Here is a 23,528-nt window from a genome sequence, read left to right as displayed (position 1 = left end):
AAAAATTAGCTGGATGTGGTGGCAGACGCCTGTAATCCCAGCTACTCAGGAAGCTGAGGCAGGAGAATCACTTGAACCCAGGAGGCAGAGGTTGCAGTGAGCCGAGATCACACCACTGCACTCCGGCCTGAGTGAGAGAGTAAGACTGCCTCTCAGACAAACAAACAAACAAAATATTCTTTGAGTGGCATTGACCTCTCTCTGTCATCACTCAGTACTAACTTTAAAAATTAAGCGCCAGGCACAAATCATCACAGTCACCTGTGATATGCAACCCTCACCAGTGCTGCAGTCAGGAAAAGTGGTGTGTTTTGTTTTTCAAGAATAATTAAGGAGGCTTAAAATGAACGCTTCATAAAACTTTTAAATCTGCCCCTTCTTCTCACCACACTTTGATGATTCTTTTCAGATAAGGTTACATATACATGTTTATTTTTTCTGAGTTATTAATTCACCATCTAGTTACAAGATGTAGGGAGAGAAGAAAGCAGATGGCAGATGTTCTGCCAAAAAATAGTAAGAAACATCTGAAACTGTTTTTAAAAAACCTCTCAAAACCTGACATTGAAATCGATCAGATATTCTCAGGCACTTTAGTGGCTCTTTCTGACTGGAGGGAATTCAATTTCTTTGCATGTGAGTATTTCAAGAGATCTTTTTCTCCTGCTGCTGTATTGAGTGATTTATCTTTGTTGTTGTTGTTTGTTTTTTTGAGACAGGATCTGGCTCTGTCACCCAGGCTGGAGTGCAGTGGCTTGAACACAGCTCACTGCAGCCTCCGCCTCCCGGGCTCAAGTCATCCTCCCACCTCAGCCTCCCGGCAGCTGGGACTACAGGTGCAAACCATTACACCCGACTAATTTTTAAAATTTTTTTATAGAGATGATGGTCTCACTGTGTTGCCCAGGCTGGCTTGAACTCCTGAGCTCAAGTGATGCACCCACCTCAGCCTCCCAAATTGTTGGGATTATAGGCATGAGCCAACGTGCCCAGCCAGTGATTTGTTTTTTAATACGCAAGCAAGCATGCATCGCCACTGCCTGCCCTGGGATTGGCATTATCTCCCTATGTGAGTTGGTTTGCCTGGGAAGGTTAACATTGTGTAGTAAGCATGTGAATTTCTGCTTCCAGAGTCTTGTTACGGTGGCTCTTAAACTGAAGGCAAGAATCACTTGGGGTGATGGCCGGGCGCGGTGGCTCACGCCTGTAATCCCAGCACTTTGGGAGGCCGAGGCAGGCAGATCACGAGGTCAGGAGATCGAGACCATCCTGGCTAACATGGTGAAACCCCGTCTGTACTAAAAATGCAAAAAATTAGCCGGGTGTGGTGGCAGGCACCTGTAGTCCCAGCTACTCGGGAGGCTGAGGCAGGAGAATGGTGTGAACCCGGGAGGCGGAGCTTGCAGTGAGCCGAGATAACGCCACTGCACTCCAGCTTGGGGCACAGAGCAAGACTCCATCTCAAAAAAAAAAAAAAAAGAAAGAATCACTTGGGGTGAGTGTGTTCAGAGGCAGACTCCTGAGCCCCTCACCCAAAGAGTGGTTGCAGAAGCTCTGAGATGTTTCTAGGAGTCTGTATTTCCAGTACAGGTACCAAGTGATTATTCTGATGCAGGTAGTCAGTGGGCCATGCCCTGAGAAACATCGGGCCTTGAACACGAGTGTTTTTCGTACACTGGAATGGGTTGAGCCCCCAAATAAGATATGTTCAAGTATCTAATCCCTAGTGGCTGTGATATGACCTTATTTGGAAATACAGTGTTTGCAGATATAATTAAGTTAAACATCTCAAGATGAGATTATCCTGGATTTAGGGTAAGCCCCAAATCCAATGACTAGTATCTTTATAAGATAAAGGAGAGATCAAATCGCTTGAGCCCGGGAGGCAGAGTTTGCAGTGAGCCGAAATTATGCCATTGCACTTCAGTCTAGGAGACTGGAGTGAAACCCTGCCTCAAAAAAAAAAAAAAAAAAAAAGAGATTGAAGACATAGAGACACAGTGGAGAAGGCCATGTGAGGATGGAGGCAGAGATTTGTGTGATGCTGCTATAAAGTTATGGAATGCCTGGAGCCACCAGACGCTGGAAGAGGCAAGAGAGGACCCTCCCGTAGAGCATCAGAGCGAGTGTGGCCCTGCTGACATCTTGATTCCAAACTTCTGGCTTCCAGAACTATAAGAAGATTAATTTCTGTTGTTTTAAGCCACCACATTTGTGGAAATTAGTCATAACAGCCACAGGAAATTAACACAGACACATACTCCTGCTGGGCCTGAGAAGCGCGTCGTGGATTCTGGGTGGCCTGATCCACTTCACACAGGTCGTGCATAAGCGGAATCACCTATTCACTGAATAAGGACATTTCGCCACAGGTCATTTTCTAAACGACAGAATTCTGTAATGTGATCAACTTCTTCAACTTCCTATGTTTTAGAAAGTTATATTTTCTGAAATACCTCCTATAACCTGTAATTTCCATCTCTTTTGTGTGTCTGCTGGAAAATAACTTGTCCACTTACTCATCAGACCTCAACAATTTATTTATTTATTTAAGTTTTTTTTTGAGACAGAGCTTTGCTCTGTCGCCCAGGCTGGAGCGAAGTGGCATGACCCCGGCTCACTGCAGCCTCCACCTTCCGGGTTCAAGCAATTCTCCCTGCCTCAGCCTCCCAGTAGCTGTATTACAGGCACCTGTCACCACGTCCAGCTAATTTTTGTATTTTTAGGAGAGACAGGGTTTCACCATGTTGGCCAGGGTGGTCTCGAACTCCTGACCTCAGGTGATCCTCCTGCTTCGGCCTCCCAAAGTGTTGGGATTACAGGCATAAGCCACTGCTCCCGGCCCTCAACAATTTATTTTTGGCCAAAGATTTCTTCTGGTGCTCATTCCAGACAACAAATGCTCTACCACTTTGTTCTAAAAGAATATTAACATCATAACTGGCTGAGGCCTTCAGAGGGCTCAGGTCTCTCCAGGAGCTGATCTTCTTGTGCTCAACTCAGTCACTGGAAGGACATTTGCTGACACCTGATTGGTACACTGCCCCGCATGCTTCTGCTGACAGCTCAAAAAACACCCTGGAAGGGCAGTCAGTCAGGGGACCATTCATCCTGTCCTCTCTTCTTAATGGCCATAAGCCTATTCAGCACAGCGGCAGGGGATGATCAAAAAGTTATCACAATTAGGAGCTGGTTCCATTGCCTTGGATGAAATTCCATTGATCCAGAGGAAGCAAAAAGCATCAGCCCGCCTTTGAGTCAAGGGTTTCAAACTCAAATGTCTACAGGGGCTAGGCAGATGACAGAAATGAGTGATGCGGGCCAGGTATAAGCACTAAGGAGTGGCGGGGACAGTGTTGAACCAGAAAGCCCAGCCCCTTTCTAAATAGGACCACTGATACTCAGCTCCAGCCAGTGGCCACCATGTAAGGGTCTCACTCTGTCACCCAGGCTGGAGTGCAGTGGCACAACCACAGTTCACTGCAGCCTCAACCTCCCAGGTTCAAGCAATCCTCCTGCCTCAGCCTCCTGAGTAGCTGGGACTAGAGGTGCATGCCCCCACACCTGGCTGATGTTTTAAAAATTATTATTTGTAGAGATGGGGTCTCCCTATGTTGCCCAGGCTAGCCTCAAACCCCCGGATTCAAGTGATCCTCCCACCTTGGCCTCCCAAAGTGCTGGGATTACAGGCATGAGCCACCGCACCTGGCCTGTCTCAAGTTTTAAAACATCATGCAGGCCAAAAAACAAAAAAACAGAAACAGAAACACATTTAAGGGGCTGCCTGCCAGTTTATGAAGCTGCTTTGAGTAATATATAAGGAATACTCCATAACACACAGCACATGCAGAACTTTGCATAAGAGCTTTTCTACTGAAGACAGTATTTCAAAGCCCACGAGGAGAACTCCCACCCAAGTTACTTCAGATAATAGGTCGGTATGAAAGGAATGATACAGTAGAATGGACAGAAGGAGTAGGATCCTTAAGGTAAGAATGGGACTCACTGGAACAATAATAGATGACTTTGAAAAAGCACCAAATAAAAATCCTAGAAACGAAAATTATAGGCCAGGTGCAGTGGCTCACACCTGCAATCCTAACGCTTTAGGACGCCAAGGCAGGCGGATTGCTTGAGCCAGGAGTTTGAGACCAGCCTGGGCAATATAGTGAGACCCTGACTCTACAAAAAAATTTTAAAAATTAGCTGGGCATGGTGGCGTGCACCTGTAGTCCTAGCTACTCAGGAAGCTGAGGTGGGAGGATCACTTGGGCCTGGGAGGCAGAGGTTGCAGTGAGCTATAATTGCACCCGGTCCACTCCAACCTGGGTGACAGAGTGAGACTCTGTCTCAGAAAAAAAAATGAAACATTATAACCATAGATATTTTTAAAAATAAAAAGCATATGATAAAATGTTCACAACCTTTGATTCAGTAAGTCTAGAAATTTATCCTAAGGAAGTAACCTGGAATTCAAAGAGAAGTTTATGTGCAAAGATGCACACTGTGGTTACTTGTAATAGAAAAACTGGAAGCAACTCAAATATTCAATCATGGAGGCGTGGGTGAGAAAATCATGAGATGGGAAGGAAGGGATGGAGTGTGAGTGTGGGGTCAGAGTGACGTGGGTTAGAATTATGCAACATGTACTATCAGCTGTGGGTCTTGGGCAAATCATCTTCCAGAAACAATATCTTCCTTCCAGGGTTGTTGGGAGATTTAGGGATGGCGACGGGGAGTGCTTGGTATATGGAAAACCCTCCTTGGGCCAGGCACAGTGGCTCATGCCTGTAATCCTAGCACTTTGGGAAGCCAAGGCGGGAAGATCACTTGAGGTCAAGAGTTCGAGACCAGACTGGCCAACACAGTGAAACCCCATCTCTACTGAATATACAAAAATTAGCTGGGTGTGGTGGCACATGCCTGTGGTCCCAGAAACTTGGGAGGTGGGAGGATCGCTTGGACCTAGGAGGCAGAGGTTGCAGTGAGCTGAGATCGTGCCACTGCACTCCAGCCTGGGCAAGCAGAGTGTGACTCCATCTAAAGAAAAGAAAAGAAAAGAAAAGAAAAGAAAAGAAAAGAAAAGAAAAGAAAACACTCCCTGAATTGTAGCAGTTGTTATTTGTTCACCTACAAAATGGGATGTTATGATCATTAATGTGATGGTTACAAAGAATTCTGAGTGACTGTGGTATGAAAAACCCCGCAGAATACCACAAGATATATATATATATATATGCTATGATCTCATAGGAGCTGTATGAAATAATTGGTACAGATGAGGAAAATTCCCCCGAGGGTTGTTATTGATTATTTCAGGGTAGGGGAATTATGGGTGATTTTGATCCCCCTCTATGCTTTTCTGTTTCCCAATAGTTTTGTTTTATAAACAGTGTGCATCCGCCTGTAATCTCAGCTACTTGGGAGGCTGAGGCAGGAGAGTCGCTTGAACCTGGGAGGCGGAAGTTTGCAGTGACTGAGATGGCGCCACTGCACTTCAGCCTGGGTGACAGAGCGAGACTCCATTTCAAAAAAAAAAATAAGTAAAAAATAAAGAGTGTGCATCTTATTTTGAGATTTTTAAAAAATTATGGAAAAAATTCAGTTATCACCTAGTTCTTAGAGAAAGTCTTTTTTCATTCAGCTTGTCGCCTTGGAAACCAAAATTAGTCTCACCAGTTCCTGGGAATGCGATTCAGCCACTGGGTGAGTTTGACCTGGGCCTTGGAGTTACCTGAAGTTGTAGCCAGGGTACAAGGACACGTTGGTGGTCTTGTCGTCAAGGCGACGGAAACTGTATTTGGGACGGCAGTGATGGAACCAACGGTCTAGGTTGCAGTCCCAGTAGATCTCAATGCCCATTATTCCGCCCTGAAGGATCAACAAGGGACAGTCTCTATGGCTGCTGGGTGTGAGTTACGCAACCGCCAGACATCTCCCTGCATAGCCACGATTGCTTAAGGTTTTTAGAAGAAAAATGCTGATTGAAGAACCATATGTACAGCCCCACCTAACTCGCACAAGTGTTATTGTGGCAGCCACAATCGCATCTCCTCAGTCTCCCTACCCCCGTCTGGGACACATCACCGTTAAACTCATTGTCCTAAAATACAACTTTCAACAGACCACTCCTGTACCCAAACACCTTTAATGCCCCCCACGCCCCCATTAAGGATCAAGTCCAAACTTATTAGACTGGAATTCAGGGCACTCTATCAAATATCTTTTCTGCTTTACCTCCTAGTACTCCCCTAGGGAAAGCTCTTTGCAGATGCGAATACATGAAGGATTTTTTTTTTTTTTTTTTGAGATGGATTTTCGCTCTTGTCACCTAGGCTGGAGTGCAGTGGTGCGATCTCGGCTCACTGCAACCTCTGCCTCCCAGGTTCAAGCGATTCTCCTGTCTCAGCCTCCCGAGTAGCTGGGATTACAGGAGCCTGCAATCATGCCCGGCTATTTCTTTTTTTTTTTTTTTTTGTATTTTTAGTAAAGATGGGCTTTCACCATGTTGGCCAGGCTGGTGTTGAACTCCTGACCTCAGGTGATCCACCCACCTCAGCCTCCCAAAGTGCTGGGATTACAGGCATGAGCCACTGTGCCCAGCCTAAATGAAGGATCTTGAGATGGGAGATTATCCTGGATTATCCAGTTGGTCCTTAAATGCCCCTCTTGTAAATGCTCTCTCTCTTTGTAAGACAGAGGCAAAGGGAGATTGGACACAGGATAGGGAGTGAAAGTGGCCACTGAGGCAAGATATTATGCTGCTGGCTTTGAAGAAATGCAAGGAATGCAGCTCCAGAAGGTGGAAAAGCTGAGGAACTGGATTCTCCCTTAAAATCCCAGAGGGAGCACCGCCCTGGCTCAGGGAAAATCATCTCCAACTTCTGATCTCTGGCAACATAAGCAAATATGTGTTGTTTGAAGCCACTAAGCTTTGGTAACTTGCTACGGCAGCCACAGGAAAGGAATACACCAAGTAGCTCTCACTCATAAGGATTGTTTTGGGATTTGACGAGGTAGCGTAGGTAAAGTCCTTAGCACAGCGGGTGGATTTACTAAATGCTCAGTAAATGTGAGCCACATTATGAAGACCCAGTGGCCCGGCCTCTTGGCTGTTTGACATCCTCCATCCCTAGACACACAGCCCCACATCCCAGTGTACAAAGCACCACCAACCTGAATTGCCACATCTGAAAAATTATCGCCTGTTTCTCGGAAGATGTCTCCTAGTCGGAAAATGGGACACTGTGGATTCTGAGTCTTGTGGAAGGTACAAGTGATGTTTAAACCTGGCAGGATGTTTCTCCTGTGCATAATTAAAAGCAAACAAACAAACATCTCGATTGAAAACAGATCTGTCTCTTTCCCAGGAGTGAGCCAGTGTGGTAGAGAGGTTCCATGAAAGCCCCAAATGATCCCTGCCTCCTGGGACCCCTGGGCAGTGGCCTCTCACACTGGACCAGGGTTGATCTGTGTGACCAATGGCATATGGCAGAAGTGTTGGGGTCTCCCCCCAAAGACTGTGGCTTCCATCTTGGTTGTACTCTTGGTTGCTTGCTCTGTCTCTCTTGGGTCACTTGCTCTGGGAGAAGCCAGCCACCATATACCAAGGATACTCAAGTGGTCTAGGGCGAGGTTCACGTGGTGAGGAACTGAGCTCTCCCACGAGCAACTGTGTGAGAGCTTGGAAAAGGGTTCTCTAGCCCCAGTCAAGCCTAGAAATGACTGCAGCCCTGGTTGACAGCTTGGCTACAACCTGACAGACTTTGAGCCAGAACCACGCAGCAAAGTCATTCCCAGATTCCTGACCCACAGAAACCGTGGGAGACAATAGGCGTTTGTTGTTTCAGGCTTCTGAGGTTTGGGATAATTTATTACTCAGCAGTAGATAACTAAGACAGCCAGGCAGCCTGGGCACTTACGTGGTGTAGTTGTGGCCGGGGAAGTCGATATTGTTCTTGATGAGCACAGTGAAGTTTTCGGCACTGTTCAAGAGAGCAGGCCTGGGAGAGAGACATGCAAAATGGCCATTAGTGACGGTGGGGACCGAGGGAGCCCGTGGGCCAGTGGGACCAGAGGCTTCTGGTTTCTTGGCTTGGTCTTTGGGATGCATGAAGAGAAATGGATACAGCAAACCTAGTGGGCAAAGCATTCTGAAACTCTCCACAAAGCCCCTCCAGCTCCTCCAAGAAGAATTTCTCCCTTCTTGAGATCTGATATGGTTTGGCTCTGTGTCCCCACCCAAATCTCATCTTGAATTGTAATCCCCATGTGCCAGAGGAGGGGCCTGGTGGGAGGTGACTGAATCATGGGGGCGGACTTCCTCCTTGCTGTTCTCGTGATGTGAGTGAATTCTCACGAGATCTGATCATTTAAAAGTGTGCGGCACATCCCCCGAAACCCGCCTCCTGCTCCATCATGGTAAGATGTGTTTGCTTCCCCTTCGCCTTCTGCCATGATTGTAAGTCTCCTGAGGCTTCCTGTTAAGCCTGTGGAGCTGTGAGTCAATTAAACCTCTTTTTTTCCATAAAGTATTTGGTCTCAGGTAGTTCTTTATTTTATTTTATTTTTTTTTCTGAGATGGAGTCTCACTCTGTCACCCAGGCTGGAGTGCAGTGGTGCGATCTCGGGTCACTGCAACCTCCACCTCCCGGGTTCAAGCGACTCTCCTGCCTCAGCCTCCCGAGTAGCCGGGATTACAGGCGTGTGCCACCACACCTGGCTAATTTATGCATTTTTTAGTAGAGATGGGGTTTCACCATGTTTGCCAGGCTGGTATCGAACTCCTGACCTCAAGTGATCCGCCTGCCTCAGCCTGCCAAAGTGTTGGGATTACAGGCGTGAGCCACCGCACCTGGCTAGGTAGTTCTTTGTGTGAGAATGGACTAACACAAGACCCAGTGGCATTTACTGTGGCACCTCTCACACTGATGTAATTACACATTCAGGTATGTACAGTGGTTGAGACTTGCTCCGTATCTGGGACTTGTATTTTACCTAAAACTTAGCAAAGTCTCTTATGCGTAGTTACGTATGAAATAAATATCTAACACCTACTACGTGGTGATGGATGTGTTGAATGAATGATTAAACGAACCATCTTAGCTAATTCATATAATATATGAGAAACTGAAGTTCAGGGAGTTGCTTGCCCAGGTCACGTCAAAATCCAGCCCAGAGGCAGGCACACTGGAGATGCAGTTTATTTAATGAGTGAGTTGATGGCAGAGCTGGAACTGAAACTGCAGTCAGTCAAGGGCCGCTTGTCTTGAACAAGGACTACCTGAGTGGAGGCTGCTGTATCTCCCAGAGCTGGGTGATTCCTTCTGTGACAAAGAAATGCCCCTGACCGAGAAATGAACCTGAGTGGAGCTATTAGCGATTGAGAATCATAAGGGGTGATGCTGCTGAGTGCACCCCCCATCCCGGCATTGGGAAACCTTCGCCTGAGCCTTCTACAGGCCAGCTTGGGGCAGTTTTCTCTTTGCCCCACGATGCTGAGGGAATGATCCTGAATCACATCGGTCTAGAACTGCGCTGTCCAATATGGTAGCCACTAGACATGTGTGGCTATTTAAATTTAAATTAAATTAAAAATTCAGGCTGGGAGCGATGGCTCACACCTGTAATCCCAGCACTTTGGGAGGCCAAGGCAGGAGGATCGCTTGGGCCCAGGAGTTCAAAACCAGCTTGGGCAACATAGCAAGACTCTATCTATCTATCTATCTATCTATCTATCTATCTATCTATCTACCTGTCTATCTATCTATTATCTATCTATCTATCTATCTATCATCTATCATCTCTTTCAAAAATTCAGTAGTCGCATTTCATGTACTCAATAGCCACATGTACCTAGTAGCTGCCCTATTGGACGGCACAGATACAGAAATTTCCATCACTGCATCAAGTTCAATTGGACAGTGCTGGTCTAGAACCACCACACTTCTAGGGGTAGATTGTGTGTGTGTGTGTGTGTGTGTGTAAGCCAGGCATGCATGGGGCTTACCTTACAATAACTGTACAAGTATCATCTCATTTAATCCTTACAACAGCCCTATGAAGTTGGTGAAATTATTATTCTGCTTTTACAGGTGAGGACACTGAAACTCAGAGAGGTTAAGCCATTTTCCCAAGGACACACAGCAAAATGGTGTTAGAGCTAGGAATTGAATCCAGGTCTTTCTAACTATTCTCTGCTGAAATACATCAGCCCTTGTGGCTTCTGAGATTTAACATTGTGACTTTGTGTATTGAAGCGAAGCATCAATACAAGGGACCACCAAATCTGTATGTCATTGTAAGCATTTAATTTGAGAAAACTTCCTTTCCCTCCCCTCTTTTACCCTCACCCCTTTTCCTTTTTCCTCCCCTTCCCCTTCTCTTTCCTTGCTTCGTCCTTCCCTTCCATCTCCCTCCTTCCTTCCTATCCTTAATCACTCAGTATGGACACTGACAAGTCAGAAGGGATCCTGCTGTGGCACTACAGGAGGGGGTCTGGGGGTACCCTGGAAGATCTGGGGGAAGGAAGGGGGCCAGGGACACCCAAGGATGCTCAGGGTAGTAGCTATTTACCAGTTGGTACAGGATTGTTACAACAGTTTACCAACCACCATGGCCCTCCCAGAGATACTAGTTTGTGCCAAGCAGTGCATCCAGAGCGCAGGGGTCCCCAAGCCGGTAGGACCCAGGACTTTGCAGGGCTGTGCTGAGAGGGGAAGGCCCAAGCAGCCTCGGCAAGGCCTCATCTGGTCGCCGCTGAGGGCCACTGTGTCTGTCTCCCCATGCGACTCACCGGGGGGCCTCTTCCACTGCCTCGATGGGGCACCAGGCAGAGACTTCACAGGTCTTCTGGTTCCCTTCATACACTACACACCTTCCGGTCTGAATTCCTATAGGGGTCAAAGCATCGTAGAACCACAGATGTGAAAGAACTGCGGAGAGGACGCTCTCCAGGAGGGACATCATGAACTCAACCCGGGCGAGAGACTAGGCTGCGACCAGGCTTTCCAACCCACGCAGCTTCCGCTTCCATCAAGCCCATCCTAACCACAACGAACACAAGGCAAGGCAAACAAGCAAGACATAATAAAGATCAGAGAGAACACAGAAAGACTGTGGATTCTGCTGGCTCTTTTGTTTCTTTATAAGAAAAGGTGCCCATGAGGGGAGCGGAACAGGTGTATGCTCTCACTTAGTATAAATGGACTAGAACATGGCATCTCAAAGGGGCACAAGTCCCTCAAGGGGTACACAGCCTGCCCAGGATGTGCAAAGCCATGAAATCAGCATGGCACATCTTCCTGGAGTGCCAGGATGATTAATCAGTTTCCAAGGGAGAATTAATTAAATAGTGAGCAATGTTAAAATAACTTTTATACCAACTCAAATACACATACAGTATGGATTAGAATGCAGTAAGGGGCATATGCCTTTTTGTGTGTGTTTGCATTATAACCACTGATTTTTTTTTTTTTTTTTACTATTTGCAGTATTTTTAAAATTGCCCTGTGCCTTTTTTTTTTTTTTTTTTTAAAGGGGTCTCGCTCTGTCACCCATGCTGGAGTGCAGTGGCATGATCTTGGCTCACTGCAACCTCTGCCTTCCAGGTTCAAGTGATTCTCACGTCTCAGCCTCCTAAGTAGCTGGGATTATAAGCGTGTGCCACCATGTCTGGCTGATTTTTGTATTTTTAGTAGAGACGGGGTTTCACCATGTTTTACAGGCTGTTCTCGAACCCCTGACCTCAAGCATCCATCTGCCTCACCCTCCCAAAGTGCTGGGATTACAGGCAGGAGCCTCTGCACTTGGTGCCCTGTGCCTTTTTAAGTTAAAATGTGAGATAAAGAAATTCTGCAGGTATCGCAATAGCACTGCTCTTAGATATAAATAAAATCAAAATCAAAATCAAAATAAAACAGTGCAAAAAATGTTTAAAAAATAAAATAAAATAAAAAACAAAAAAAATTCTGCAGGTTAATATGGGTATTGCTGCCAGGTTCCCTGGGGGTAAAAGTTCATGGTCCTCAACCTTTGAGGAAATTCAGGGGGAAAGTTTAGAATACTCAGATGATGCTATAGGCCATGTGAATTTTCTACCGATTAGAATCCTGAACCTGCTAGGTTTTTAGGAGCTTCTTCTCTCGCTGGAAAACTGGAGTCATGTTTACAGTCAGCAGCTGGTCTGCTGGGGACAGAGCCGAAGCATGGGCAGACTCGCCTATGGCTTGGTGATGGTGGAAGAGGGCAGCTGAGAGCAGAGGCTGAAGATCTGACCTGGGCATCACAAATGTCACCAAGATGCCAGACCATCCACCCCTAGGGTCTCGGGAAAAGAAACAGAAGGTACCTTTGCTCTGCGGGTCCATCCATCCCTTTTTACAACCTCGGTCAGAGGAACAGAGCGTCCTGCGGGTGGGATACTGCAGATAGAAGGATGAGAGAGTGGGGAGTAAGTGACGTGTGTTACTAAGACGTGGAGAAGTGATTCGATATCCACCAGAATGTGCACACGAATGCTTATAGCAGCACTACTCAGAATCGCCAAAAAAGTGGAAACCACGCAAGTGGCCACTGACGGATGAATGGACAAATAAAATGTGGTACATTCATACACAGCATCTTATTTAGCCATAAGAAGGATGAAGCAATGACACAGGCTACAACATGGATGGACCTCGAGAACATGATGCTGAGTGAAAGAAGACAGACACAAAAGGCCACACCATATACGATTCTATTTATAGGAAATGTCCAGAATAGGCATCTATAGAGACAGAAAGTAGACTGTGGCCAGGGACAGGGGAAGGGGAGAATGGGGAGTGACTGCTACTGGATTTGGGGTTTCCTTTGTAGGTGATGAAAATGTTCTGGGGGCTGGGCGCTGTGGCTCATCACGCCTGTAATCCCAGCACTTTGGGAGGCCAAGGCGGGCAGATCACCTGAGGTCAGGAGTCTGAGACCAGCCTGCTCAACATGGTGAAACCCCGTCTCTACTAAAAATACAAAAATTATCAGATGTGGTGGTGTGCGCCTGTAATCCCAGCTACTAGGGAGGCTGAGGCAGGAGAATCACTTGAACCTGGGAGGTGGAGGTTGCAGTGAGCTGAGATTGCGTCACTGCACTCCAGCCTGGGTGACAAGAGCAAAACTCCACCTAAAAAAAGAAAGAAAGGAAGGAAGGAAGAAAGAAAGAAAGAAAAAGAAAGAAAGAAAGGAAAAAGAAAGAAAGAAGGAAGAAAATATTCTGGAATTAGATGGTGGTGATGGTTGCACAACTCTGAATATACTAAAAACCACTGAACCGTATGTACACTTTAAAATGGTGGGGTTTATGGTATGTGAATTATATCCCAATACAAATAAATAAAAATGGGAAAAGCAGAGGTCTGGGAAGCTAGGGATCACTTTCAGGGATGCTGGCTGGGATGGAGGACAGGTGGCTTGGTCCAAGTGGCCCTGTGGCTGAAAGGACTGAGCAGGGCAAACAGGTGCGGAGACTCAGCAGGACACATGGAACTGAGAGACATTGGCCAGGACACTCGCCTGGCCCAAGAAAATGAGACCAGCTGGGTCTCAGGGCTGAAGGACAGAACACGGAAGAGAGAAATGAGCTGCCCTGGTTTATGCATATTTCTCTTCCTGTTTTCTAGGGAGCAGGCTTCATGGCCAGTCTTGGGGAAGCCAGAACATGACATAGGTGTGAAAATAGCCTCTGCTCTTTGTCATCTGTGCAATTTGTGGCTTCTACAGTGATTCAGGTCAAGGACCTAGGTCTTGGACCCAGGTATATCTGGTTCAGCAGTAGCTGCACCATTTTCTAGCTGAGAGACCTTGGCCAGCTCACTCACTTCTCTGAGCCTCAGTTTCATCATCTGTTCATCTGTAAAAGCAGGGTGAACAGATTTGTCTTTTTTTTTTTTTTTTTTTTTTTTTTTTGGAGACAGAGTCTTGCTCTGTCGACCAGGCTAGAGTGCAATGGTGTGATCTTGGCTCACTGTAACCTCCACCTCCTGAGTTCAGGCAATTCTCCTGCCTCAGCCTCCTGAGTAGCTGGGATTACAGGCACGCACCACCACGCCTGGCTAATTTTTGTATTTTTAGTAGAGACGGTGCTTCCCTATCTTGGCCAGGCTGGTCTTGAACTCCTGACCTCATGATCTGCCTGCCTCGACCTCCCAAAGTGCTGGGATTATAGGCGTGAGCCATCATGCCTAGCCAACAAATTGTCTTGCCTGGTTGTTGTGAAGATTAAATGAGTTATGAAAAGAAAGGGTTTAGCACATAGTACATGCTCAATGAATGTTTCTTGTAGTTTTCAAACTCTCTCATGATCTCTTTATTTCCCAGGCTGCCTTGTCACATGGCATGCCGTTGGTCTCCTCCCCTTGTGACTCCCCAGATTAGATTATGAACCCTTTGAATACAGAGCCAAGGTCATATCTTTGCAGCCCAAGTGCCTGGCAAATAGTAGGTCTTGATAGTCATGGAAGGAATGAATGTGTGATCATTCACTGTGGCTCATGGAAAGTTACATTTTCATTATCAACTGGAGATGAATCTCAGGAAAGAAGAGAAATCGGTTTTATTTTGCTCTCCAAAAGGAATTCTAATTTTTTTTTTTAAAAAAACGGCATTAGTTTTGTTTTAATCTCTTTTGTGATTGTTGCATGGATTACAGATGGCCACAAATTCTTGGTCACTTTCTCCATTGAGAGGTGGGGTGTTTCCCCTACTTTCTGAAGCTGAGCCTGTGCTGTGACTGCAAAACCAATAGAAGCAGCAGAAGGAATGCTGTTGCCAGTTCCAGGCCTAAGCCTTAAGAAGGCCTGGAAGCTTCTATTTTTTTGTTTTGTTTTGAGGAACCTGAGCCACTATTAGAAAGTTTGACTACCCTGCTGGAGAGACAATGCGGACAGACCTTGAAGAGAGGGTAACTCTTAGGGGTTTCCAGAGAGGAAGAGATGTCTAGCTATCCCTGGGTGCCAATTGAGGCTCCAAGGGATGCCAACCCCAGCTGCCATCTGACTGCAGCTCCTTGAGAGATCCCTAGTGAGACCAGCAGAAGAACCACCCAGCTGAACTCAGTCAACCACTGAACTGTGAGAGTTAATAAAATGCTTGTGTTAAGCCCACCATGATCAGGGTAGTTTGTTTTGCAGCCACAGATAACTGGAGCAAATATCTATTCATGTTGGTGTGTAACTGGAACTTGGTCATATTTACCGAGACAACCCGAGATAGAGGGGTGTTGATGGGCAGAGAGGAGGCAAATGCCCAATTAGACCAGCCCAAACCAGCCTGGAGCATAAGTTAAAATCCCAAAGAGTCACATATGCTCTCTGGGCTGGAAGTGCTTCCATGGAACCTGTTGGGTTCCAGTCACTCTGAGTGACATCCTATCTGAGGAGTAACATGTCATTTGAATCATAACAACTGACATTCATTGAGTGCTTGTAATGTACCATGCCTTGTTTTAAGTGTGTCACAGGTATTCACTCATTTGTTTCAATGATCCGAACAGCTAGGTTTTGTTCTCAGCCCCATTTTACAGATGCACACAACTTGGCACAGAGAGGTGAAGAGTCACCTGCCTGAGGTCACAGAGTTAAGAAGTTTAAGTTTTGAACCTTTAGCGGTCTAGCTTCTGAGCCCAGGCTCTTAATCTCTGGGCTATTCTAACTCTTTTTCTTCCAAGTCTCAATAAGTCCAAAAGTGTCTTTATGTGTACATGGAGGTAGAGTGTGGTGTAGAGATGACCAAAGGATGGGACAAAAGGGAAACAGGCCCCCAAACTGGATTGGAGACGGAACACTGCTGGGAAGGGAGACAGAAGGGAGGGCTTGGCTGGCCTGGCTGTCAGAGATTTCATCTGAGCAGCAGGGACAGTTAAGAGGTGATGAGGACAAAACAAATGTAGAAAGCTCTCCTTTTAGAGGGAGTATTATCAAGGTAGACACCAAGGGAATGTTATCTTGGTTCTGAATTTGGGTACAAATGATGGCAAAGACTGTACTTAAAGACAGCACTTTTGCCCAGAGGTCCTGGACACTCAGGAAGCTAGACCTTGTTGCCAGAGTGGGCCCATGAGCAAAACTCCACCGGCAGGGCTGGTCCTGCTCATCAGTGGAGGATGTGGCTGGGTATCACCAGCGCTGCTGCAACGGTCAGTGTTGGAAATGGTCCCTGGTACAGCACAGTTATGTTACCTGAGAGGGGAGGCTGGGAGGTTGGGAGTTACAGGTAATGCCTAGCAGTAACACGCTGGTATAGATAAACTTAGAAGAAAAGCTGGTTTAAGAGCAGAGAGCGGGATGGTGAGGTAAAGAATAGGACAAATACAGTTTTTGTTTTGTTTTGTTTTTAGAGACGAGGTCTCACTATGTTGTCCAGGCTGGTCTTGAACTCCTGGGCTCCAGTGATCCTCCTGCCTTGGCCTCCCAAAGTGCTGAGATTATAGGTGTGAGCCACCGTGCCTAGCCCAGAATAAAACAAATATGATTTGATAGGGAAGAAGCTCTTCCAGAAAGAGGCGGCTCTTTGGAGAGGGCAAAGCCAAGTTGGGAAAGATTGTCTGGGGTGGTGGCAGGGAGTCATGGGGGCACATGCACGTGATGGAGAGGCTGAGACTCTAAGAAGTGGATGAATGAGCAAGAGAGCTGTGTGCCAGGGTTTTCCAAGACCAGCCCTGCAGACAGTTCACTGTGAACCATGGTAGGAGAAGCTGTGAGTGAGGACACTCAGGTCCTAACCCTGGCTCTGCCTGCAGCAAGCTGTGTGACCCTGGGGGATGTCACAACATCTCTGAATCTGTGTTCTGGTTTGTAAAATGCCATTTTTCTCCTAAAGTCATTGTGAGCCTCAAGTCAAATGTGAAATGTTGTGCAAATGCCAAGAATCACCATTGTCATAAGCTGCGAAGAGAGCCAGAGATAGAAAGAGCAGGGTTGCCGTCTGCACAGGTCCCTAGTGCTAGAACCAGAGACCGAGGCAGGCAGACAAAGATCTGGTGGCCATGGAGAGACACTGCCATGTGTTCTCTCCCTTCCTCCACTCAGCCCAGCCCTACCCCACAAAAGAGGCAGGTGCTCAGTAGATATTTGTGGGCTCAAATACACCCCAGGGTCCTCATTTCTGCTTCTTCCGACTTGCACCTCCCCCAGGAACTCTTACGACCTGACCCACCACTCCAGGTCCCCTCCTTACCTCGGGACACAACCGCTGCTCTTGGCCTTCTGTTTTGAGAAAGTTTGTCATCACGAAGAAAGAGTTCCCCTGTGGAGAAGGAGAGGCTAAGAAAATGCAAGGCCTTTGAAAAGAGAACTACTTAATTATAATAATCCAGCTTGCTGGGCGACCCTCTCCACTTTTCTAAGCTTCTAGAAATCAGGATCTGTGGGCAACTTGGAATATGCCAAGGGCTTAATATCAAAGCTGGATGAGCAGCCCTGCTGAGCTGAGGGAGAGTGAAGGAGCATTTGAATGGGTTGAAGAGTCATTTACCAATGCAGTCTCAAAAGCAGCCTTTTCATGTTTTTGTTTTTGTTTTACACAGTAAAATCTCATTAAATTGAAACTCAGGAGACCTGGGGAGGCAAGGGTAGGGGAGCAGCCTTCATCACAACACTGTTCAGATTTTCCCGGACTTTAATGAAAGGGCACTAGGGCATCCCACCACCTGAGCAATCACAGGATTTTAATGACCCACTGTTAGAAACAAACAGCAGCTTGGGCTTCATGGGTCTTTGCAAAGCATTTTAGCTCCCCAAGCCGCAAACGTGCCCCTTTGTCCCTCTCGCCCCCTTATCTGTTTTTTGGACTCCTCAACCCTACTTTAATTTCTCTTTTTTGGCAATTCTGCTTTCATTTTCCCTGCTTGCAAATCTAGAAGTCACACGCCTTCTCTCAGTGACCGATGCCTTTCTTCTTTTTGTCATTTACATCCTTTCTTTGTGGAAAAATGTACCCAAGAATGGTCTCCTGGAGTCGTTTTTGTTGATGAAATGCTACACAATCTAGAAGGGCTGGTACTCTTTGGTAGAAAGTTCTCTGTCCTTCTGAATCTCGGCAGACCTTGCTGGCTTGGTGGCTGTGCGTCTAAAAAGAATGCGGGTAAATCAAGCGCGAGTGAATCAAATCCTGTTTTCAATGCACCAGGACACGAGGCTATTTTGAGAAACCCTGTAGGACTTGATAAAGCAAAGAATCATCTCCTGGATCTCACCCAGTTTTGCAATTTTTAGGTTTTCTCAGTTGGGATGTTCACAGAGCTTTTAAAATAGGACCAGCGTTTTTTCTGGAGTGAGGCTGTAGATCCTAGGGGAAGGGAGCTAGGCCCTGGCGACAGTGACCAGCGACAAGCCTGGGAGAATGCTACGAGGTGCTCACCTGCAAAGGGAAGGTGTAGTCTGCGGTGTCAAAGACACTGTGCACCAACTTCTTCACTCCGTTCTCCACGATCTCCTCTTTCACCTCTGCTATCCCCTTCACCTTGGTGTGCACAGAACTGATGACAGGCTCTTTCCGCTGGTACAGCTTGTCACTCACCAGAGCAAAGCTAAATGGCAGACATGGGAAAGCATCAACGGGAGGCATAGCACAGCGGGTTGGGATGCAGGCATTGGAGGATGCAGGCACTTCTGTTCCAATCCTAGCTCTGCTGCGTGACTTGCTTCCGTGTGACTTGTTTTCCCTCTCTGGATAATGGGAAGAATAGTCATACCTGCCTCATGGATTGTGAGGATGAAATGAGAGATGTCTGCAGACTCCTTTGCCCAGTATCTGGCACATAGCTAGCACTTGCTACAGGAAAGCTACTGCCCCCAATCCTATTCTTTAATATTCCCTAACATGGACCCTCATAGATAGGACAGCTTCTCAAGTCATAAAGTCTCGCCCCGGTGGGTTCACCAGCTTTGTCTGGAGGCTCAGTAACACATCAGCACCTTCCAGTCTAAGGCTGTATCTGGTGCATTTTCAGAAACACCCACCTGCTTTATCAATAACATTGAAAATGGCAGCTACTCTCTCTCTCTCTTTTTTTTTTTTTTGAAACAGAGTTTTGCTCTTGTTGCCCAGACTGGAGTGCAATGGTGCGATCTTGGCTCACTGCAACTTCCACCTCCCAGGTTCAAGTGATTCTCCTGCCTCAGCCTCCCAAGTAGCTGGGATTACAGGTGTGAGCCACTGCGCCCAGCCTCTCTTTTTTTTTTATTCCAGAGAAAGGGCCTTGCTCTGTTGCCCAGGCTGGAGGGCAGTGGCGTGATCGTAGCTCACTGCAGCCTCCAACTCCTGAGCTCAAGTTGATCCTCCCACCTCAGCCTCCTGAGTAGCTGGAACTACAGGCATGTATCACCATGCTCAGCTAGTTTTTATTATTTTTTATAGAGACGGGGGTCTCTTTATGTTGCCCAGGCTGGTCTCAAGCCCTTGGCCTCAAGCAATCCTCCTGCCAACATGTTGAGCCTCCCAACATATTGTGGTTACAGGTGTGGGCCACCACACCAGGCTGCAGGAGTTACTCTTTATTGAGCACTTCATATGTGCCAAGTACTCTGCATGCACCATCTCCTTTAATCGTCACAACAGCAGGAGATAGTTACCAGGATTATCGGCATGCGCCACCGCACCCAGCTGAAAGAGTTTGTTTTATTATGTTTTTTTGAGATGGAGTCTTGCTCTTTAGCCCGGGCTGGAGTGCAGTGACTCCATCTCAGCTCACTGCAACTTCTGCCTGCCGGGTTCAAGTGATTCTCCTGTCTCAGCCTTCCGAGTAGCTGGGATTACAGGTGCGTACCACCACACTTTGCTAATTTTTGTATTTTTAGTAGAGACAAGGTTTCGCCATGTTGGTCAGGCTGGTCTTGAATGCCCAACCTCAAGGGATCCACCCACCTTGGCCTCCCAAAGTGCTGGGATTACAGGTGTGAGCCACCACACCCAGCCCTAAAGGGTTTGTTTTAAATGCTTTATTTACTCATTCAGACTTTATTTATTTAGTCCCGTCTATCTGCTCAGCTGCTGAGTGATATTAGCAAGTCTAAGATGATGGCTGCCCTCTATGAGCTGACCTTGGGAAGCTGAGACAGAGTGGGCCAAGACTCAGTCCCAGCTGTTCTCCACCTTGGCTGTGTAATCACCCAGGGAGCTTTCAAGTCCCCAGTCCCATCCCTGGAGACTAGGATTCCACGGGTCGGGGGAGTTATCCAGATACCCACATATTTTTTTAAAGTTCCCAAGTGATTCTAATGCATAGCCAGGGCTGAGAACCAGTAGTAGGCTCCTGAAAAGATAGCTCAGATTTGACAATAGCAAGTACATTTGAAGAAGAGCATTCCCCATGGCCCAGCAATAAAACTCTTACATTTGTGCCCTAGAGAAGCTCTTGTACATGTGCCGGAGTTGCTATGGACAAGAATGTTTCTGCAGCATTGCTTGTAAGAGGGAAAGCAGGAAATAACCTACATGTACTCAAACAACGAATGGATAAATAAATTGTTGGATTCATACAATGAGATGCTTTGAGCCAGGCACAGTGGCTCACGCCTGTAATCCCAGAACTTTGGGAGGCCAAGGCGGATGGATCACCTGAGGTCAGGAGTTTGAGGCCATCCTGGCCAATATGGTGAAACCTCATCTCTACTAAAAATAAAAATTAACTGGGTATGGTGGCGTGAGCCTGTAATCCCACCTACTCGGGAGGCTGAGGCAGGAGAATCGCTTGAACCTGGGAGACGGAGGTTGTGGTGAGCTGAGATCGCTCCACTGCACTCCAGCCTGGGCAACAAGAGCAAAGCTCCATCTCAAAAAACAAAACAAAACAAAACAAAAAACAAAGAACAAAAATTAGCTGTGTGTGGTGGCACTTGCCTGTAGTCCCAGCTACTCTGGAGGCCACAGTGGGAGGATTGCTTGGGCCCAGGAGGTCAAGGCTATAGTAAGCTGTGATTGCACCCCTGTACTCCAGCCTGGGCAACAGAGTGAGACCCTGTCTCAAAAAAATAATAATAAAATAATTTTTTTAAATGAGATGCTTTGCAGCAGTGAAAATGAATTGACTAGGCCTGATATAGTGTCTCACACCTGTAATCTCAGCATTTTGGGAAGCCAAGGCGGGTGGATCACTTGAGGTTAGGAGTTCAGGACCAGCATGACCAACATGGTGAAACCCTCTCTCTACTAAAAATACAAAAAATTAGCCGGGTGTGGTGGTGTGCGCCTGTAATCCCAACTACTCGGGAGGGTGAGGCAGGAGAATCCTTTGAACCGAGGAGGTGGAGGTTGCAGGGGACCAAGGAGTGCACATTACTGCACTCCAGCCTGGGCGAGTAACATTGATGAACCTTGAAAACAATATAATTTATGGCTGGAGTTCAAGTGATTCTCCTGCCTCAGCCTCCCAAGTAGGTGGGTAGCTCGTGCCACCACACCCAGCTAAGTCAAAGAGACCAGTCACAAAAGGCCACATATTGTATGATTCCATTTATATGAAATATCCAGAATAGGTGAATCCACAGAGACAGAGAGTAGATTGGTCGTTGCAGGGGACAGAGTGGGAAGAAATGGGGAGTGACTCCTGGGGGGCATGGGGTGTCCTTTTGGGGTGATGAAAATGTTCTGGAGCTAGATAGAGGTGGTGGTTGCACAGTACTGTGAATGTCCTAAATGCCACTGAATTGTTCATGTTTACAGTGGTTAATTTTATGTTATGTGAATTTCACCCCAATAAAAAATTATATTTTTTACATATGTAGACATATATGTGCTGTAGAAATATTAAAACAAACAAGGGAATTAAAAATGTCAAATTCAGGATTTCTTTTAGGCTGGGCATGGTGGCTCATGCCTGTAATCTTTGGGAGGCCGAGGCAGGTGGATCATCTGAGGTCCTGGGTTTGAAACCAACCTGGCCAAACCCCGTCTCTACTAAAAATACAAAAATTAGCCAGTTGTGGTGGCGTGTGCCTGTAGTCCCAGCTACTCCGGAGGCTGAGGCAGGAACCCTGGAGACGGAGGTTGCAGTGAGCCGAGATGGCGCCACTGCACTCCAGCCTGGGTGATAGAGTGAGACTCTGTCTCAAAAAGAAAAAAAAAAAAAGGATTTCATTTAGAGATGGAGTCTTGCTATGTTGCCCATGCTGGAACACAGTGGCTATTTCACAGGTGCAATCAGCACACGACAGCCACAAACTCCTGGGCTCAAGTGATCCTCCCATCTCAGCCTCCCGAGTAGCTCAGGCTGCAGGATGTTTATAAAGCGAAAGGAAAGAGAATGGGATGAAGGATGAGTTTGCAGGGAGCAAAACTGGATTAGTAATGCTTTATTTCTTAAGTTGGATGGTGGTACGTGAGTGTTATATTATGCACAATACATTTTAGTATTTCTATAACATTTATTTATTACTTATTTGAGACGGAGTCTCACTCTGTTGCCAAGGCTGGAGTGCAATGGTGCGATCTCAGCTTACTGCAACCTCTGCCTCCCAGGTTCAAGTGATTCTCCTGCCTCAGCCTCCCAAGTAGCTGGGATTACAGGCATCCACCATCAGGCCCAGCTAATTTTTGTATTTTTAGTAGAGATGGGGTTTCTCCATGTTGGTCAGGCTGGTCTTGAACTCCTGACCTCAGGTGATCCACCCGCTTTGGCCTCCCAAAGTGTTGGGATTACAGGCATAAGCCAGTGCACACGGCCAACATTTATTTAAAAAGAAGGATTTTCAAGAAAGATGTTGGGGTAAGATACCCAGATTTGAGACCCAATCAGCACATACGAGACATAGCTATTAAATAGAATTCCATAGACAAATATGATAACACTTGCTCATTAATACATTTCAGCCCAGCATCCCAACACATACACGGTGCATGCAGCGCTTTCTCATGCTGGATGTTGCAACGTTCTCCTGGAACAACACTGGGTCATGTGACCCACCATTTGGGAAGCTCAATTCTGATCTCTCATATTTATCCCAGGATGTGCAACATATGATCGATCAGCCTTAATGGAATCAGGCCCTCTCCTAAACAGAAAACCTGTCTCTGTGTCATCATGAACATGTAAATTTTAAGAATTAAAATGCTTCAGAGCTGCGTCAAAGACAAAAAGGGAATGAAAGCGAGTTTGCACACTTTACCTGTCGGGGGGATCCTGTGATCATGAAAGTGAGTTTGTAGTATCCTCCCTTTGGAAAGAAAGTGCTAATGACCATCCCAGAAATACTCTCCCAACCTTGCTTGGTGACTAAGGTGAGCCATGTCACCCCTCCAGGTGGTAGGTTTAATCCCTGAATGAAGAGAGAACTCCCAGCCTCCCCCATCCCCATGACCTTTTTGCTCTAAGAGGCTATAATGTTATGCATTCTGTAGAAGGCAAAGCCGCTGGTACCTGGAGCTAACGAGAGTGTGAAGGACCTAGGGATTTCACTGGGCCGGGGAGGATGGGTAAGTTGTGGGGGTGTGGTGGTGTGCACCTATATTCATAGCTACTTGTTAGACCGAGGTAGGAGGATCCCTTGAGCCCAGGAGTTCAA

At 46.7% G+C, this 23,528-nt stretch overlaps 1 protein-coding gene across 2 annotated transcripts in view; it reads right to left on the bottom strand.

Moving 5' to 3' along the window:
• The window catches only part of P2RX7 (purinergic receptor P2X 7), a 54,341-nt gene that overhangs the window by 14,639 nt on the left and 16,174 nt on the right, over positions 1-23,528 (bottom strand). Inside the window, exons 2-9 of one of the 2 annotated variants that reach the window (XM_063785117.1) lie at positions 18,388-18,556; positions 17,966-18,096; positions 17,206-17,274; positions 12,350-12,422; positions 10,796-10,892; positions 7,923-8,003; positions 7,177-7,306; positions 5,735-5,871 (exon numbers count right to left, since the gene is read on the bottom strand). In XM_063785117.1, the coding sequence (XP_063641187.1) occupies positions 5,735-5,871; positions 7,177-7,306; positions 7,923-8,003; positions 10,796-10,892; positions 12,350-12,422; positions 17,206-17,256 (569 nt within the window). In that variant the 5' untranslated portion in view covers positions 17,257-17,274; positions 17,966-18,096; positions 18,388-18,556. The remainder of the gene's footprint in view (positions 1-5,734; positions 5,872-7,176; positions 7,307-7,922; positions 8,004-10,795; positions 10,893-12,349; positions 12,423-17,205; positions 17,275-17,965; positions 18,097-18,387; positions 18,557-23,528) is intronic. The other variant, XM_509436.8, reaches the window with a different exon arrangement.

Source organism: Pan troglodytes, chromosome 10 (genome assembly GCF_028858775.2).
Source record: "Pan troglodytes isolate AG18354 chromosome 10, NHGRI_mPanTro3-v2.0_pri, whole genome shotgun sequence".
In the NCBI taxonomy this organism is placed as follows: Eukaryota; Metazoa; Chordata; class Mammalia; order Primates; family Hominidae; genus Pan; species Pan troglodytes.
Note: the sequence above shows the minus strand (reverse complement) of the source record. Positions and strands in the feature narration are given on the sequence as shown.